We start from the raw sequence: 17,162 nt of genomic DNA, 5'->3' as shown, positions 1-17,162 counted from the left end.
GTTACCCTGTCACTGGAAGGAAAGGCTAAGACCGTTATTTTACACATTGAATATATAGATTTGACTATATGCTGTGCTATATTGGTACAGTAAGTGCCTTTGTTTACCTCTTTCCCCGCCAGCATTTTTGAAAAAAGTTGCCAGCCACCGCCAGCGATTTTGATGAATATCACTAAAATTTGATAGCCTCCAGAATATTTTGCTGTATGAATATTTGAATATGCAATACAGCAATATTTTTGAGCAAAAATAAAATTTTTATCAAAAACTACATCTGGGTAATATTCAGTACGATTATCAAAGCATAAATCCAGTAAATCGCTTCTATCAACACCTCCAAAGCTTGCACAGACATATACCACTCCCTGGATCAACATTTTACTCCGTAACACTATGCAGTTTTCATTTATATGCTGCCATTGCTGATGATCGCATTATTTTTCATATGCATCGGTTTACATAAGAGATCGCTCGTTTCTCCGTCCTGTTCACGTGTGTTTTTGTTTGGGAGGTTTTGTACTCTTTGGCGGGGAAGCGTTGTCTTCTAAAAGACGAGATAACTCGTCAATGGCGGGGAAAGAGTTAAACACAATATCGCATCAGCAAAATCTAGTGTCACTCGACCTAAAATGTGACCCTGGACCACAAAACCAGTCTCAAGTCGCTGGGGTATATTTGTAGCAATACATACATTGTATTTGCACCCTCAGATTTTCAAATAGTTGTATCTCGGCCAAATATTGTCCTATCCTAACAAACCATACATCAATGGAAAGCTTATTTATTCAGCCAGAAAAATTTACCCTTATCACTGGTTTTGTGGTCCAGGGTCACAAATGAACATGTATTGATTTATCAGTACATAAACCAATTTCAATATGCATGTATATATTGAGACTGTGCCCCAGTCTGTTTAATGAAGTAAAAGAATCTGAGATCCATGAAAAATCCCTGACTGTGTCTCTGTGACTTTGCTCCATGCAGAGCCTGTCTTGCTGCTTGAGTGAATATGTCAGTGTGGCCATGTTAGCAAATATCTTTAAGATGAACTAGTCTGCCAAGTATACTTCATCAAAAATGCAGAGGTGAAATTTCATGCTGTTAGTCAGCTGTCTACTGGAAATCGAAAAAAGCATGTTTATATTGGAGCTGTAGCCTAGTGGTTAGTGTTACATTGTGATTGTGTTGATTAAAAAAATTTGGTTCAGATCAGTGTTATAAATTAACCAGGGCTTAAAACAAGATTACTTCTAAAACACAAAATAAGCCATATATTATATTAATTAATTTTTTTTAGGATTAAGATTTTTAGAAATCAAGTAGGGAGCAGTATATATTTATTCTGGTTGTTTGCCACCACAAATTTCCTGTTAAATTTTGAATTTCCTATTAAAACAGTCCTTAAAAAAGCCTTTAAAAAAGGAAGGACCACTTTTAGATATTTTTGAATTCTGCTGATTCATAAGATGACCATTTACATTTTTACATATGGCATATGCATTTAGATTGCATTCAAGTCCTAAATTTGATCAGTTACATGTATTCTCTGGGAATCGAACCCATGACCTTTGGTGTTGCTAGCACCATCAATTCTTGAGACACAATCACATGTTTTATTTATTTTATATTGTGGAGTTTTGGTTTGGTCCCTATTCTTAATTGTTCTAATTCTTTCAAAAAAGAAAGCGAAATAAGACAAACAAGCCAACAAAATAGCTAATTCATATGGAAAAAAAGAGAAAAGGCAGACAAGCACACAAGCAAAAATAGCTATCTAATGATGCACACAGCTGAAGTCTTTGTGAGTGTTTGCGTTCTTTCGAGCTTCTTGCTAGCCTATTGTTAGCACTCTTTATCCTTATTGTCTTCCTACCGATTATTATTCACCAAGAGTAATTAGTTTAATATATTGATGAGCCCAAACTCACAGACTCTATTATTATCTGTACCTCAAATGCCACACTGAACACACTCCCCTCTTGTGTCTTTGTGTTTTCTAGGATTAGTTCTGGTCTGTCATGCAGAAAAAGCAATATGTCAAACAGAAATCCTGTGGCCACTCGTGCCAAACGCAAAAGTGTGACTATACGTGTTACGACTGTGAGCATTGGTGCAAATCGACTCCATCAGTCAAAACGGAGAGTCATTTATGCTTGTAGTTGTTCATACTGGCTGATGTGGACTATATTTATCTTTGTCTCGCAGTATCTATACTTCAACTGCAATGATTTTCTCAGCTGAATCATAAGGAGACGTTCACATACATGAAAATCATTCATCATCTTACATATGTACACATAAGTGGCGGAATGAGATCACGCAGTGCACATTGAGTGCACCAATTAACTGAGAGGGCCAGATGCTCATGAACGCATCGCTTATGAGGCCCCTCTCATCAACTGTAAACATATTGATAATCAGATAATGACATGGTGATGAATGCCTCTCTACCTCTAACAAAACTACTGTCGTGTCAGAGCCGATCGGGCACAGATGGAGGGAGCAGCAGAGTCAAGTTCAAACCATTCTAGAAAAGATACATGGGCTGATAGATTCATCACTCTGTCAAGTGTGGCATTAATGCAATTCAGTTGGGAGCATCGTCAGGGCTCGGTCAACATCGAGAAAAACACACAAACACACTCACTGAATGTGTTGAATTGCTGAGAGAATAACAACAATAAAGCTAAATAGTGCTCTGGCAATTGCTGTTAACAGTTAATATGTCCATATTTGCATTGATGTTTTACTTTGTGGTTTTGTCTTAACACAGAACATATAATTTGTACTCAAATTATGCTGTCATTTAGCTGACACTTTTATTCAATGTGACTAGTACACTAATTAAAGGGACAGTCCCCTTGAGGCAAACTGAGGTTAAATGTCTTGCTCAAGGACACATTGGCCTCATTTACACCTGATATTAAAGGTGTCATATGGTGCTATTTTAAAGATTATTATTTTGTGTATTTGGTGTAATAGAATATGTTGACATGCTTTAATGTTCAAAAAACACATTATTTTTCAAATACTGTACATTATTGTAGGTCCTCTATGCCCCGCCTCTCTCAAACGCGTAGTTTTCAACAAAGCCCCCTCCTTTGACAAGCGCAGTCTGCTCTGATTGGCCATCTCACCCAGTGCATTGTGATTGGCCGAACACCCCAAGCACACATCGGAAATGTAACACCCCTTACCATAATCGCAGCTTCAGCTTTCAAAGTAAATATCAAGACAGTTAATAATGTCGTTAGTTTTACCATAAGTTCAAGCCTAACAGACACAGTGATGATGCAGTACACAAGCCGCGATTAAGACAGCTGACGTGCTATGATTTCTGACAGGCAGTTCACTCTCCTGTGATGTGACCCTGTTCCCCTCACACACACACACGACGCGTTACTCTGCGCTGTGCAAAACTCTGCATTTGAACAGTCAATAGCAAATACTTAAACTAATAACAAAACATACTTACAGTCGCTGATTCAGAAGCGCCAGATTGTCATAGCAAAGTCGGAAATTGACCCTTTTTGTTTTTTTAAATCGTCCATAAAATGCGTTGCACAAATTCAAACATCTGGGTTGTGCTGTTCTGTTGTAAATAAATCTTAACCAATGATTCCTAATTGCATCTACTTCCGGAAGGCCAAATAAAGTGCTTTTGCTTTCGCACTGAAACACAGCATCTCCCTGACATGGCTGCATCAACACTACTGCTGTTCCTGAAACCACGCCTTCTTTCTTTGCGTGCACATTTGGGCGGCATTATGCTAATATTTGCGCATAGTGACGTAGATATGTGGGGGCGTGTTAGAACGAGCCGTTTTAGGTAGGTGTTGCTGACTCTTAACTTTTATAAAGAATATCTCTTTGGATTTGAGACTTTAGTCTTTGCAACTTTACAGATCTTCTTTATGCACCAAGAGCTTGTAACACTCCAAAGAGAAAGGAAAACTTGAAAACGCATCATATGACCACTTTAATGTGCCCTTTCAGGTGAGGAACTATCATAATTACAATTTCCAAGCACATGAATGACCAAGCAAAGTCACATTTACAAGTGTGAAAGTCTGAGTTCTAGATAATATGTGAGTTACCGAGTGATGCCACAAGTGGCGTGCCGATGTGAAACATAGTGGAAACACAGAGCTATAATATAGATAATCTATATATAGAGCGAGATCAAAGATCGGAAAGCAAGTCTGCACATGATTCTAATTTAACATGCTGTATTTTCAGTCATTATACTATGTATAAATAAATGATAGAAATTAATGATTTTCACCATTAAATGGAGAGTCCATTTACACCTAGTATTACTATACCAGATCACCACTGAATTTCATAATTTCTTTGGTTTTGTGACTATGCTCATGTGTTTACTTGGCATATGTTTTACAAAAATCTGAATCATCTCCCGTATTTGAGTGTGGTTGCTGAAGATGATTTGTGAAGTTTTGTATTTTTGTAAATTTTCCCAGATTTTGAAAGGTTATTTTCATGTTTAAAAATTCAACCTACCACTTTTTTTATTTACCAATCAAGATTTTTAAACTCTATGCCAACTCGCCCCATCGACCAGAATATGCAAGTAAATTGAATGTGAATTTAAATCATACATCACTCAAATACGCTTTTCCTTGTGTCTATGTGTGTTTTTTATGTTTTATGTTTTTAGGAGGCTAACAACCCTGAACAAATGTGCTGCGATGAGCTTAGAGGTTCATTTCCAGTGTAAACAGGTAAACAAACAAGCATGCCATCCACTTCTAATTCAATTATGTGATCTGATAATCTGCCGACAACTGGTCTTTGCTTGTCTGTTTTCATTAGTTTTTACTTCCACTGGATGGTAGCTTGTACACTTAACTTAAACAATCCTTTTAAGTCTAATCTTTGCACTTGTGTTCTTGCCGTTTTTAGTAGAGTGAAATCTGGTTCTCTTGTTTAGCAAACAATACTTTCAATGGAAAAAGCTTTTCATTATCCAAGTGTGCGCATTTGTGTGTTACCATCAGCAGAGTGAGGACTCGGAAGAGGATGACGCATGCGCCCTTAGCTCTCGCTGGGCGTTTCAGCGTGAAAGTAAAACTTGGTCCCGTCTCCGCAGTCTCTCCCGTCTCCCTGCCCCTGCTGCCAACCGGGCCTCCACCTTACGACCCTCAGGCAGTAGCGATAGCGTGCTGAGTGACAATAGTCTCCTAGAAGTCACCTCACTGACCTCCGACCTCAGTGCTAGCAGCTTGAGCTTAGAAAGTGCCCGGGAAACAACTTTTCCAGAAGTTGCAGCTTTCAGTGATGTCACAGTGGGTGAGGGTGCATCGTCAGTTTGTGTCTCAACCGGCCAAGATGAGAACGACGACACCGGATCCTCATCTTCCTTGCCGTCTGTAAGAGAGAAGCCAAAGCGTCCTTCTAGATCATTTTTACGGAGGAAAGAATCAATAAAAAAGCGAGATTGTGAGAGAGAGACGGTACCAAGGAACATTTCAACGGTAACTCAACATCAGCCACCCTCAGGTCTGCACTGTACATCTGATGCAAGTTTGCCTGGCCAAACCACAAATAAGTGCAGAATTGCCAAAGATGTGGCATGGAGGTCACATACAAAATGCCGCAGTAACATTAGCCAGAAAGCCACTCAGCTCAAGCCTCACAGAGCGTGCCTTTACCTGGAAGACTACCAGTTAACTTGGGAGATTCCAAAGTTAACCAATCAAAACAACTGTCTGAGGAAAGAGGATCGTGTGGTCCACCTCCCCTTTGACCACAAGCCTGGAACTTTCCCCAAGTCTCTCTCAATCGAAAGTCTCTGTCCACTTTCTGTTTCTCAAAGTCCTGACCGTATTGACTGGGCAGGAGAAGATGGAGACCTGTCCTTGGATGGAAGCATTAGTCGCAGTGGGTCGCAAGACTTTCTCTCAGGTTTTGGGAGAAGGAGGAACTCTCTGAGCTCAATTGGAAGCTTTTACGACAATGTTCCTGAGACACCAGGCAGTCCATGTGACATTTTTGACCCTGGAAAAGAGAAAGCCTTCCAGCATCTGGATGACATTCTACAGCACGTACATGGGCTACAGCACAACATTGACAAATGGTCGCGGTCACTCGGCATTCAACCGCAGGACCAATCAAATGCAGAGAATGAATCCACGGCCGACACAACATTACCCAGCAGTCTGAACTATGATGAGCAATCCATGTCGGATGTTGGGACAACCGTGAGCGATTATGATAGTCCAGGAAACTCTGTGAATGAAGGAGAAGGAGGAATGAGAGAAAGGAGGGACTCAGGGGTGGGGGCATCACTCACAAGACCCAGCAGGTGAGTAAAACTGGTGGTTAGAGTTTATAGAGTTTATAGGAAATTCTGGCCTGTCTACACTGCACTGAGTGAAGTTAGCATTTATCTAGACGAGGAGTTTCTAGTGCTGTGAAATAATGTGATAGAGAGTGAGAGATACTCAATTTGTCTTTTGGTAAACTGTCTGGAGACGGTGACAGCTGTGTGTACATTGAAAGCCTACTTGCAGGGGCGGGTGAAAAAAACCCTATCCAATATTTTGAATTTGGACTGCAATACCTACCACTCAATCCTACATACAGCACCTTTAAACATTCTTAAAATAAGATTGATTTATCATTTTATAGAGCAAAATTGTGTAAGATAATAAGGTAATATTACTAACAAGAATAGGTGTTCATGCTTGATTGCTTCAAAAATGCATTTTTTTCACGTATTTTACATTATTGCAGCACCTCCTTTCCCAGTCTGTCTTGAAAGCCCTGTTTAGTTTCTGCGTCAATGAAACCCCTCCTTCTGAAATACGAAATGTGCTCTGATTGGTTAGCTGGCCCAGTGCATTGTGATTGGAGAACCGCGTAGAGAGTTCATCTGCTCAGCTGTAAATATTAACGATGGCATCAATTTTGCCATGCCAAATCGAGCCTGATTTGTAATTATAATTATTATTATTTTATTTTTTATTTTTAGTTTTTTTTGTTATTAGAATTACCTTATTGGCAAATTGTTTTTTTAAACAATAAACCTCATTAATGTTATGCTTAAGACAAGAAAAAAGTATGTGCCAGTTTGATAAGAAACATGTACATTCTAAGTATCCACGTAGGTTCTTTTTTTATGAATTATTTATAAATGAAGATACATTACAAAATGAGAAAGACAGAAAAATGGAGACAATGGAGAAAAACAGTTAAATAAAAATAGTGATAGTGAGCAAACAATTATTTTTTTTTTAAATAATTTTTTTTTTTAAGTACAGGAAAGGAAAGAAGGGGTTGCCAGAGCTTGACAAACATAGTTCTGGAGGACAGGTCTATAACATGAATAAGAGTGGCTGAATTTGAAGCTGGTCAAAATTGGGGTTCATGCAAGCTAACCTACTGTTAGACCAGTGGGCTCTGTGAAAATTGCAAATTAACAATTCTATTTATCTGTTTATAAATTGACATTTTAACACCAAGATCAATGCACAAAATGGAGTCAGTATTAGAGGGGGAGGCACACTGCAATATTGTTTAAGCAAATTTATGTTTTCTTAAAATTAAATAATGATCAAGTACGTTTTTACAGCTTGGGGTATCATTCACCCTATTTTGTTACACCTGAGACTGAGACGTGTCCCTTATATCCAAGTAAATGTGCCTACTTTTGTATTTATATCCATCTGTTTATCCTTTTATTGTTATTTTTTTCTTTCTACCACCCATTTCTCTATCCTCAGAAAGTTGCGCTGGCACAGTTTCCAGAACTCTCATCGTCCGAGCGTGACCTCTGCGTCTTTAGAAATCAACAGGCAGTCAGCTGCTCAGCTAAATCTTCTGCAGAAATTCAGCCTTTTACGACTGACCGCCATTCTGGAGAAACACACAGACACCACCAAACAGGGCTGGAACTGGTGAGAAAGCATATTCTCATTCACACAAACTCATACATTGTTACACATTTTCTAAATAACCCACAAGATTGTAGCTCAAGGCATGTTCCCCTCCTAAAAAATGAATATGATTGTGTACACATATTGATGTGGTGGACACATTATCTGACTCATGAGGTCAGTTGTGGCATTAATGCTGTCTTATGTCTGAGGCAAGAAATCTAATTTCTGCCAGAAGTGTTTTTTAATGGCACAATCAGTTGAGTAAAACTGCTCTAATAGATGCGGTTAATGACAGCATCTTTCGCTCGCTCTCTATCTGTTCCCCCGCTGGCTTTTAATTGCTTATGAAAACTACATTCCATATCTACCTCTGCCAACAGGGCTAAAATTACAGTTCTATTTATGTACACACAGAGATGCATGCACGCGCACACACACACACACACACACACACACACTCTGATCCGTTCTTCAGTAATTTTCTATTTGGCATTGCAGAAACGGAGTGTAAATCGGTTTATAATTTTTGCAGCTGTCCATTTTATACTTCAGCTGCAGGAAAGGACTTCTGATGAGAAGCGTATAGGTCTATTAGACACTGTCATGGCTCGCAGATCTAAAAGATCATTCATTTCATTCTGCACCAATGACTGAGGAGGTATTATCTTTTCTCTTTTGTCCATTCTCACACACCCCACAGTCAAAGGCTGGTGTCAGTGTCATAAGCAGCAAACAGATTCAATTTTCACAGGGTTTATACATACATACTGCAATTCCATTCGGTCTTGCTCACTCACTACAACCTGCCGCTGTGATTTTGAATGATATGACCTTCTGGACATCCATATATTGGATTATTGTGCTATTGTGCTTTTTAAAGCTCCTTTTCTCATCTATGCATGAATATGGTACATAATAATATCAGTATATACTTGAATAATTAAAAATGCTATTTTTTTTCTGCCATTGGTCAGGGTGGTTCCGAAGTTTATGAAGCGTTCCAAAGTTCCAGATTACAAAGATAAACATGTGTTTGGAGTTCCGCTGATCATAAACGTCCAGCGAACTGGTCAGCCTCTGCCTCAGAGCATCCAGCAGGCGATGAGATACCTACGCAGCCAGTGTCTAGAGAAGGTCTGTAAACAAAAGCACAAATCCACACTGATTTTTCCCCTTCCGCTTCTTATCTCTTAATTCTTCTCTACAGGTGGGAATATTCCGGAAATCAGGTGTTAAATCCCGAATCCAGGCCCTCAGGCAGCTCAATGAGAATTCCTCCGATCATGTGACCTACCAGGGCCAATCAGCTTATGATGTGGCTGACCTGATTAAACAGTACTTTAGGGATCTGCCTGAACCCGTGCTCACCTCCAAACTTACAGACACTTTTTTACATGTGTACCAGTGTAAGTGACACACATTTTTAATGTTTGCAAATTCACATTTTTTTATGTGCCAAATGCATCATTGTTTCAATCAGCTCTACAGCTCTCTCCCCGGTGTGTATGTGTGTGTAGTCGTTCCAGCAGAGCAGCGTTTACAGGCCGTGCAGGCAGCCGTGATCCTGCTGCCAGATGAGAACAGAGAGGTTCTACAGACGTTGCTCTATTTCCTCAGTGACATTGCATCTGCACAGGAAAACCAGATGACTGCGGAGAATCTGGCTGTCTGTCTCGCACCCTCCATACTTCACCTGAATGCCTCCAAGAAAGATGGAGCTTCACCAAGGTGTGTGTGGGTCAAGTTTTGCCTTTATTAGGGGACCAGCCAAAGTCCCTTACAAGAAAAGTGACTTCGCATAATAAGTCAAAGGAAATACAATTAAATCAGAAATGAATGCTTAATCTTCCAGAACAACTCGTAGTCCAAAATGCTTACCCAGCTCTCATTGCCTGTATTCTTGTCAGCTTCTCTTAATTTCTCATTGTTACTTATGTTTGGTTTTGTTACAGGCTCATGAGCAGGAAGGGTGGAGCCAAACCAGACCACAAGGACCTGAGTGAGAACATGGCTGCCACACACTGCCTTAGTCACATGATCACAGAATGCAAGAAGCTATTCCAGGTAACCACTTTTTAAATTTCTGATGTCACGCATTGCAGGCAAACCATTCATTTGTGGGAACAGGGAGCAGCTCATTTTTACACTGATCAGCTTTCTGTCACTGTTTCTTTTTGCAGATCCCGCATGAAATGATGCTTCAGTCTAGGAATTCTTATGTGGCTGCTGACTCTCAGCCGCTGCCTCTCCATGGGCTTGGGGTGAATGCCCTGGGCGAGCCTGTGGATTATCGGGCGTACCTAGAAGACAACATTCAGTGTCTTCTCAGAGAGGCATCTGAGCGGAGTAAAGGCTGGCACCATGCCCACAGACCTGACAACACTGAGCTGGCTTATAAAAAGGTAGAGATACACACATACTCTCAGAAGCAAGTTTGACTACAAGGTCGAATGCAAGACCGGTGGAACTTAACCAGACTAAATGATTAGAAAAGTCTGGCATTTGTCACCAGAGAGATGACTGTTGTTGGGAAGATGGAGTTATTAAAGATGAATAATTAAGATGTCAAAACAAATAATAAAAAAATGAAACGTGCGTAGATTAATCATTCACGATTGTCAATAACATGGTGTTTAGGAAATAGGGTGAATTTTCATTTCATGTCAACTTTAAAGGGATAGTTCACCCAAAAAACTAAAATTCTGTAATTAATTACTCACCCTCATGTCGTTCCAAACCCATAAGACCTTTGTTCATCTTCAGAACACAAATTAAGATACAAATTCTCTTCCAAGGCAGTCTCAGAAGAAATCACTGAATAAAGTCATTCATTTTGTTTTCTTTGCACACAAAGTTTTCTTGTAGCTTCATAAAAATTACAGTTGAACCGCTGATGTCACATGGACTATTTTAAAGATGTCCTTACTACCTTCTTGGCCTTGAATGTGGAAGTTCCATTGTTGTCTATCTAGGGCCAGAAAGCTCTCGGATTTCATCAAAAATATTTCAATTTGTCTTCCGAAGATGAACAAAGGTCTTGCGGTGAGGGTGAGGAATTAATGACAGAATTTTCATTTTTGGGTGAACTAACCCTTTAAGAGCAGCCTAGACTTTAATTCGTATTTCTTACATTGAGATCCTTTAGAGGGAAATTGTGCTTATAAACAGTTTTCAGCCCCCTTGGACTCTTGCGTGGTATGCTGTTACAGCATTGATTCACAGTGGATTAAAAAACGTTTTTGCAGTAGATGAATACTCCTTAATTAGACCTCTATAAAAATAATTATCTATATTAAAAAATTGTCAAGGGATTTCAGTTGTTTGTAGTATAATTGCACCTCTGCAACTGTTTGGTGAGTCAATATTGTGCCAGCACTTGGACCGTGAAAAGAAAAAAGGAGCACTCTCAGCAACTCTGTGAAAGAGGAATGGAAAAACATGAGGCTAGGATGGTTTCAAGCACATTTCCAAGTCAGTGAATATCTATCGAAGTGTGGTTAAATCAATTTAGAAATGATTAAGAAATGGAAAGGAGCGTGGCACAGCTGTAAATCTACCTACCTGCCTCCACACAGTGACTTGCATGAGGGTTACAGGTTTCAGTGGCTAGGACTGGAGAGACAGTGCATGCAACTGCTTCCACAGTACTTCATCAGTCACAGCTATAGAGTGGCACTGGAGGAGGAGAAAGTCACTGTTAAAATGTCACATGACATCTACAGTTTGCCAGAAGGAATCTGAAAAACAAGCATGAAGAATGTTCCATTTTATTTTTTTCCTTTTCTTTAGCACAGTGTGTCTTGAATTCTTAAATTTCCATTAAAAAGACTTGGAAGGTGTTTGGTTTAATTCCCTCAACCTCCATGCATGACAGCTTCTCTTTTTCTCACAAACAACATAATAAGGTCTTAATTGCTTTTGATGTGAATGTTGTTTGTGAGGTTCACATATTTTTATTTTGACAGGCATGCAAAACTATAAACTACAAGACAGTAATGGTTCAGAAATCACTTAATGGATTTTGGCTGATCTAATGAACATTCAGAAATGACCTCAGATGTCTGAATCATTAAAAAAACACATCCATCACACATCTGTATGGTCAGTGTTTTTAATAAGTTTCTTAGTAAGTGTTCACTCTGAATGTTATTTACAGTTCAGTTATATAGTTTTAGAGCAGATTATAGCAGCAAGGAGACTTTGCAGAACAACAAAAGCAAATTAAATTTTAGTATTATTATGTTACATAAGAGTTTTGAAAACTCTTAGAAACCCTTCTGTTTTCATCATCTTCCTGATAATTCCAGTTTTTATGAGCTCTCGGGAAAGATTCCCAGTCCTGCCTTCTGATTCCAAAAAAAAAGTGTCAGAATAACAAGAAAAGGTGTTAATTTGTTTGTGTAATTAACTCTTAAACATATCCGGTCATATTCGGCACTTTCAGTAGAGATAAAAATAAGGTCACTTAGGATAGCTTACTGTTTTTAGAAACATGTATTGACTTGTGCTTAACAAAAAAATACCTGTTTTGATTTCACCTATTTATTGTGTAAAATATATGGCTTTTGCAAGGCATTCTACTCAAAATGGATTTATTTGAGTCCGATTGCAGAGTGCATTTGCTTTTTTGTCCCTGTGTGTCAGGGAGTTGGGCAGTTACTATCAGTCAAGAAGGCTGAATTGTACTTGCTCACAGTAGACAGATGTTCCCTTCTTGTCTCTTGTTGCTTACACTCAGGGGATTGAGATTTTAATGCATGTGGCAGTCCGCCCCTTAGATTTAACCTGAAAATATCAGATGCCCAAGCACCATGAGAACTGTTGGCACAAACCAGGGCTTAGGACATCTGCCATCAGCACACCTGCTGAAATGGTCAACCCGAGGATCATTTTAATGGAGCTCATTGTGGTGGCCCGCTGTGAGACATGCACAGATATGCTCTTCTGATCAACACATTTTCCAGTTGCTAAAGAACCACCTCCAGAACTTTCAAAGCCATCTGTATTATTATGTGTTAGATGTTCATCATTGTAGTTTTGGCATGACCCTCATCATTTTAATGATTGGTTGCTTGCAGGTAGGAGACGGGCACCCGATGCGTCTATGGCGAGTTTCGGTGGAGATAGAGGCCCCGCCGGCTGTGGTGCTGCAGCGTGTTCTGCGAGAGCGCCACCTGTGGGATGAAGACCTTCTGCACAGTCGAGTCATTGAGACTTTGGAAAACAACACAGAGGTTTTCCATTACATCACAGACAGCATGGCTCCACATCCTCGTAGAAACTTCATAGTACTCAGGTACACAGCTGCAGGAAACTTTTTTGTGTGTAATCTGTTTAGTTCTTTATTGTGCTACATCAATAACTAACAAACTTCTAACAGAAATCTTGGATGTACATGTTTGCTTATAGAATTCTTGTCATTTCGACCCCTAATAGGATCACATAAGAATCATCTTGAATAAGATTAAGATCATGATTTCTATGCAGATTGTTTTGGGATCTCATTAGGATTGTCGGTTCCAAATTATGATAGAAAATCCATTAGAAATCCTATATATTCCTGAGTACTTGTTATAAAGAAACCACAATTAATTTAGTGATTTCAGAACTACAGTGGTGTGAAAAAGTGTTGGCCCCCTTCCTGATTTCTTATTTTTTTGCATGTTTGTCACACTTTAATATTTCAGATCATCAAACTAATTTAAATATTAGTCAAAGATAACACAAGTAAACACAACATGCAGTTTTTAAATGAAGTTTTTTATTATTAAGGGAAAACAAAATCCAAAACTACATGGCCCTGGTTTTCCCTTAATGGTAAAAACCTTCATTTAAACATTAAAGTCCATCTCAAACTGCCTGAAAAAAGACCAGGACATGCAGCATTTGTTTTTTTTGACTGGTTGTTGTCAGATACACCATTTGTTTGTGGAAACACATTGCCAGTTTGCAATAGGCTTCGGTGTACCGGTCCAAGAATTGGGTCTGGCTCCAGAATGTGAATTATTCTGGTGGAAAAGGTACTAGTGGGCCCTGGCCTCCTTGTTGTGAATCTAAGGGTGCTTTCACACCTGGCCCGTTGTTTTGGAACCTGGTGTGTTTTCCCCCTTAGCTCGGTTCGTTTGGGCATATGTGGAGCGGAACTCTGGAGCTGTTCAGTTGTAGTGAGAAAGCAATCCGATCCAACAGACCAACGAACCAGGCTATATCACAATGTATAATTGGTAATTAATTACGTAAGTTCTGTGAAAAGCAGTAGACGATGGGTGTGGGTGAGCACTTCTTCGCCATTAAAAATCAAAGCATGCTTTTTCATTTAATAATGCTGTCTTATTGCTCTTCATAATATGTGCATTTTAACAATGTTTTCCCGACGAACCCTGGACTCCTGCTCAAAATGATAAATTAATATAACGACGGCTACAAGAACCCAACAATAAGCCCTCGAAGCTGATGTCGTTCCATCCTGATGGCTATGAGCGGAATTCCTGAAAAAAATCGTGGAACTTTGACCAATGAGAGGACAGTTTACTCGCACGTGACTTGTATTAATGATTTTGGTCCGTTTAGAAACTTTGCCGTGTGAAAGCGAACCGCAGCAAAAATAAAAAGCAACATTGTAATAATTTTAATCCCCGTTTCGGAACAAAGCAATCGATCTACAGGTGTGAAAGCACCCTAAATGTAGCATTTTGTGTTGCAGACACTGGTGTGATCTACCAAAAGGGGTGCGTGTTCTAGTGTCGTCCTCTGTGGACCATAATAATGTCCAGCTGGAGGCAGGATTACGGGCCGTGCTTTTGACATCACGCATCTTTATTGAGCCATGTGGAATGGGGCGGTCCCGGCTCACACATTACTGCAGAGCTGATCTACGGTAAGACATGATGGTTTGCTACATCACTAAGGCACAGTACGGCATGCTTTTTTTGAGTCTCTACAATATACTGAACAAAAATAGCAGGCTTGTTTACAATAGTGTCATTAATTTGAACCTTATGTATTTCTCTCCCCAGGGGGCGCTCTCCTGATTGGTATAACAAAGTGTTCGGTCATCTGTGTGCAATGGAAGTGGCAAGAATACGTAGTTCTTTCTCTGTTCTGTCGGCACGAGGACCTGAGACCAAACTCTGAACCCACTTGGGACTATTTTCTATGATTAAGAATGAAAATTATGAGAGCACAGGTGCAAAACCAAGATGGCCTCGCAAGTCAGAAGGTGGAAGAGTAAGAATAGTAGAGAATGTTTTTTTTTTTTTAAACTTGTTTATTAATCAGTTCGGGAATGAATGAAAAAGAAGACAGTACTGTGTAGAATAGTAGTTGGACTATGCAAAAAACAAACCCGTTGTGGTTTTAAAAGCCGTGGGTGATTAATGTGAAAAAGCTCAAGCTCACAATCATACTGTTGAAATTGCGTCTAATCTTGTATGTGTGTTTCATTTGTGTGAGTGTTTATATCTGTTTGTGTTAAGCAATGTGCTTTAAATTCTTTGTCTAATAATCCGGTGTGGTCTGTCAGACAGATCATTCTCAGGGTAAATGTAAACAAGTTTTGCTTTTTTAATTGCACAGGAATTTTGCCATGTGGCACTGATAATGACCAGCTGTCAAAGAGAAACAGCCAATCACCAAACATGTATAACGTTATAAGACACAGGGTCTGTTGTTATAAGCTTCCTGTGTACTTTGCATTCTGTACATCATCAGTCCAACAGACTCATAGAAACTGTTGTGCTGTTGAGCAAATATGACACCCTCTCCACTGATACAGTGTAGTTATATTTGTGACCTCAATCCCTTTCTTCCTTTTCTCCTACCCCCTTTTTATTTATTTGCATCAGCCATTTGCATGTTGCAAATTTCAATTGTGAAGTTTTAATAACTTAGTCAGCATGGAATCCATGGGAATGATATTCAAAAGACTTTAATGCAGCTTTAATTTTTTACTTTTACATTTCTATCTTCTCTAGAGCTAAAGATATTTTTTTTGTGATATAATTGGATAATTCGTTTTATTACTGTTCTTAATTGTGCCTTTGAGCAACTAAAGAGAAAATTGTGTGTTTGTCTTTCAGCTTATATTTGTCTTTAAATATGTGCTGTTTCACCAGGGCATTATGTAATATTAGTATTTTATTTATTTAAAAGTATAACTGCATGCATGTTGTTTTAAGCATTCTGCCTCAAAGTGAAATGGTTCAAGTGCCACAATGTGGTTATGTGGGCTTTTTGTGCTGTAGAGAAATCCATTTACATATATTGTTTATTTTATTGTTTCAAGTCTTTAAAAAAAAAAAAAGATAATTCAGTGTTAAACACAGGTGTCATTTTCTAATAATGTTGATTTGATTCATTTTCAGTCATACTCTTTTGTGTATCGTTCCAATTTAGCCTTTGGTGCAATTAGAATAAAGGAGCTTTTCCAAAAAAGTTTTGGTGTTTCTGTTTGCCTTTTATACAATCCAAGGTGTTAAGCCTGAAAACAGAATTTAATTCCGCTAACAGGTGTCTTATGGTGTGCAGCAATCCATTTAGACCACATTGGTGTCCTGCTGGTACAAGGTGTTGTAGGACACCTAAGGACACAGGTTTAGTTGGCAAACATGTCGGTAAATGTATTTTAGGGAAAGGGATGGAGATCTCCCATTTATACAAGCTGCTTTCCACAGTATTCATTCCAAATGTGTTTGATTGATACAGAGTAATTACTGCATCTGAGTCACAGTCTGGGCTGACAGTCTGCCCTGTCGCAGTGAAAACTCCTTGTGAGCTGTCATTTCTCTGGGGAGATAAAGTGCTCCTTATTTTTTGCCTCATTAATTATTAAAGTGTCTAAAATTGGCCAATTATGCTGTGAAGACGGCCTAACAGGCGACAGTTCCCAAGCACCTTTTAATGTTACATGAGAGTGAAATGTTTTTGGAATGGCCAGAAATACAATACACAGTGGGTTGGGTTTTTAAAGGAAATTTAGTTTGTTCACAGAGACATTTCAAGTTCTGTCAACTGCAGAAAGGTGTTTTTTTTTATGTCATTAGCAGACCATTTTATCATTACAGGTGCTGTTAGTGATTTTTTTTGTTACATTTTAAAATTATATTTCCTGAAAGTTAGCGCTGAAATAACTGTGACACCTCTCGTTTCTGTAAATATAGAAAATTAAAACGCCCGTCTGCTGCTTTTGGATTCTTTGTTTGGCCAATCAAAATGTTTTGTTTTCGTTCTCTGCCTGTTAACTCCTGGCACATTTGCAGCATG

At 39.0% G+C, this 17,162-nt stretch overlaps 1 protein-coding gene across 1 annotated transcript in view; it reads left to right on the top strand.

The window, feature by feature from the left end:
- The window catches only part of LOC107548495 (stAR-related lipid transfer protein 13-like), a 57,471-nt gene extending 41,156 nt beyond the window's left edge, over window positions 1–16,315 (top strand). The window contains exons 4-14 of the mRNA XM_016229206.1: window positions 4,679–4,742; window positions 5,019–6,325; window positions 7,746–7,919; window positions 8,876–9,035; window positions 9,109–9,307; window positions 9,419–9,629; window positions 9,854–9,965; window positions 10,082–10,303; window positions 12,980–13,197; window positions 14,605–14,778; window positions 14,918–16,315. Of these exons, the coding sequence (XP_016084692.1) occupies window positions 4,679–4,742; window positions 5,019–6,325; window positions 7,746–7,919; window positions 8,876–9,035; window positions 9,109–9,307; window positions 9,419–9,629; window positions 9,854–9,965; window positions 10,082–10,303; window positions 12,980–13,197; window positions 14,605–14,778; window positions 14,918–15,035 (2,959 nt within the window). The 3' untranslated portion in view covers window positions 15,036–16,315. The remainder of the gene's footprint in view (window positions 1–4,678; window positions 4,743–5,018; window positions 6,326–7,745; window positions 7,920–8,875; window positions 9,036–9,108; window positions 9,308–9,418; window positions 9,630–9,853; window positions 9,966–10,081; window positions 10,304–12,979; window positions 13,198–14,604; window positions 14,779–14,917) is intronic.
- Window positions 16,316–17,162: the final 847 nt, after the last annotated feature.

Source organism: Sinocyclocheilus grahami, unplaced genomic scaffold (assembly GCF_001515645.1).
Source record: "Sinocyclocheilus grahami isolate Dianchi unplaced genomic scaffold, SAMN03320097.WGS_v1.1 scaffold348.1, whole genome shotgun sequence".
In the NCBI taxonomy this organism is placed as follows: Eukaryota; Metazoa; Chordata; class Actinopteri; order Cypriniformes; family Cyprinidae; genus Sinocyclocheilus; species Sinocyclocheilus grahami.
This window is presented reverse-complemented; position numbering and strand designations above follow the sequence as displayed.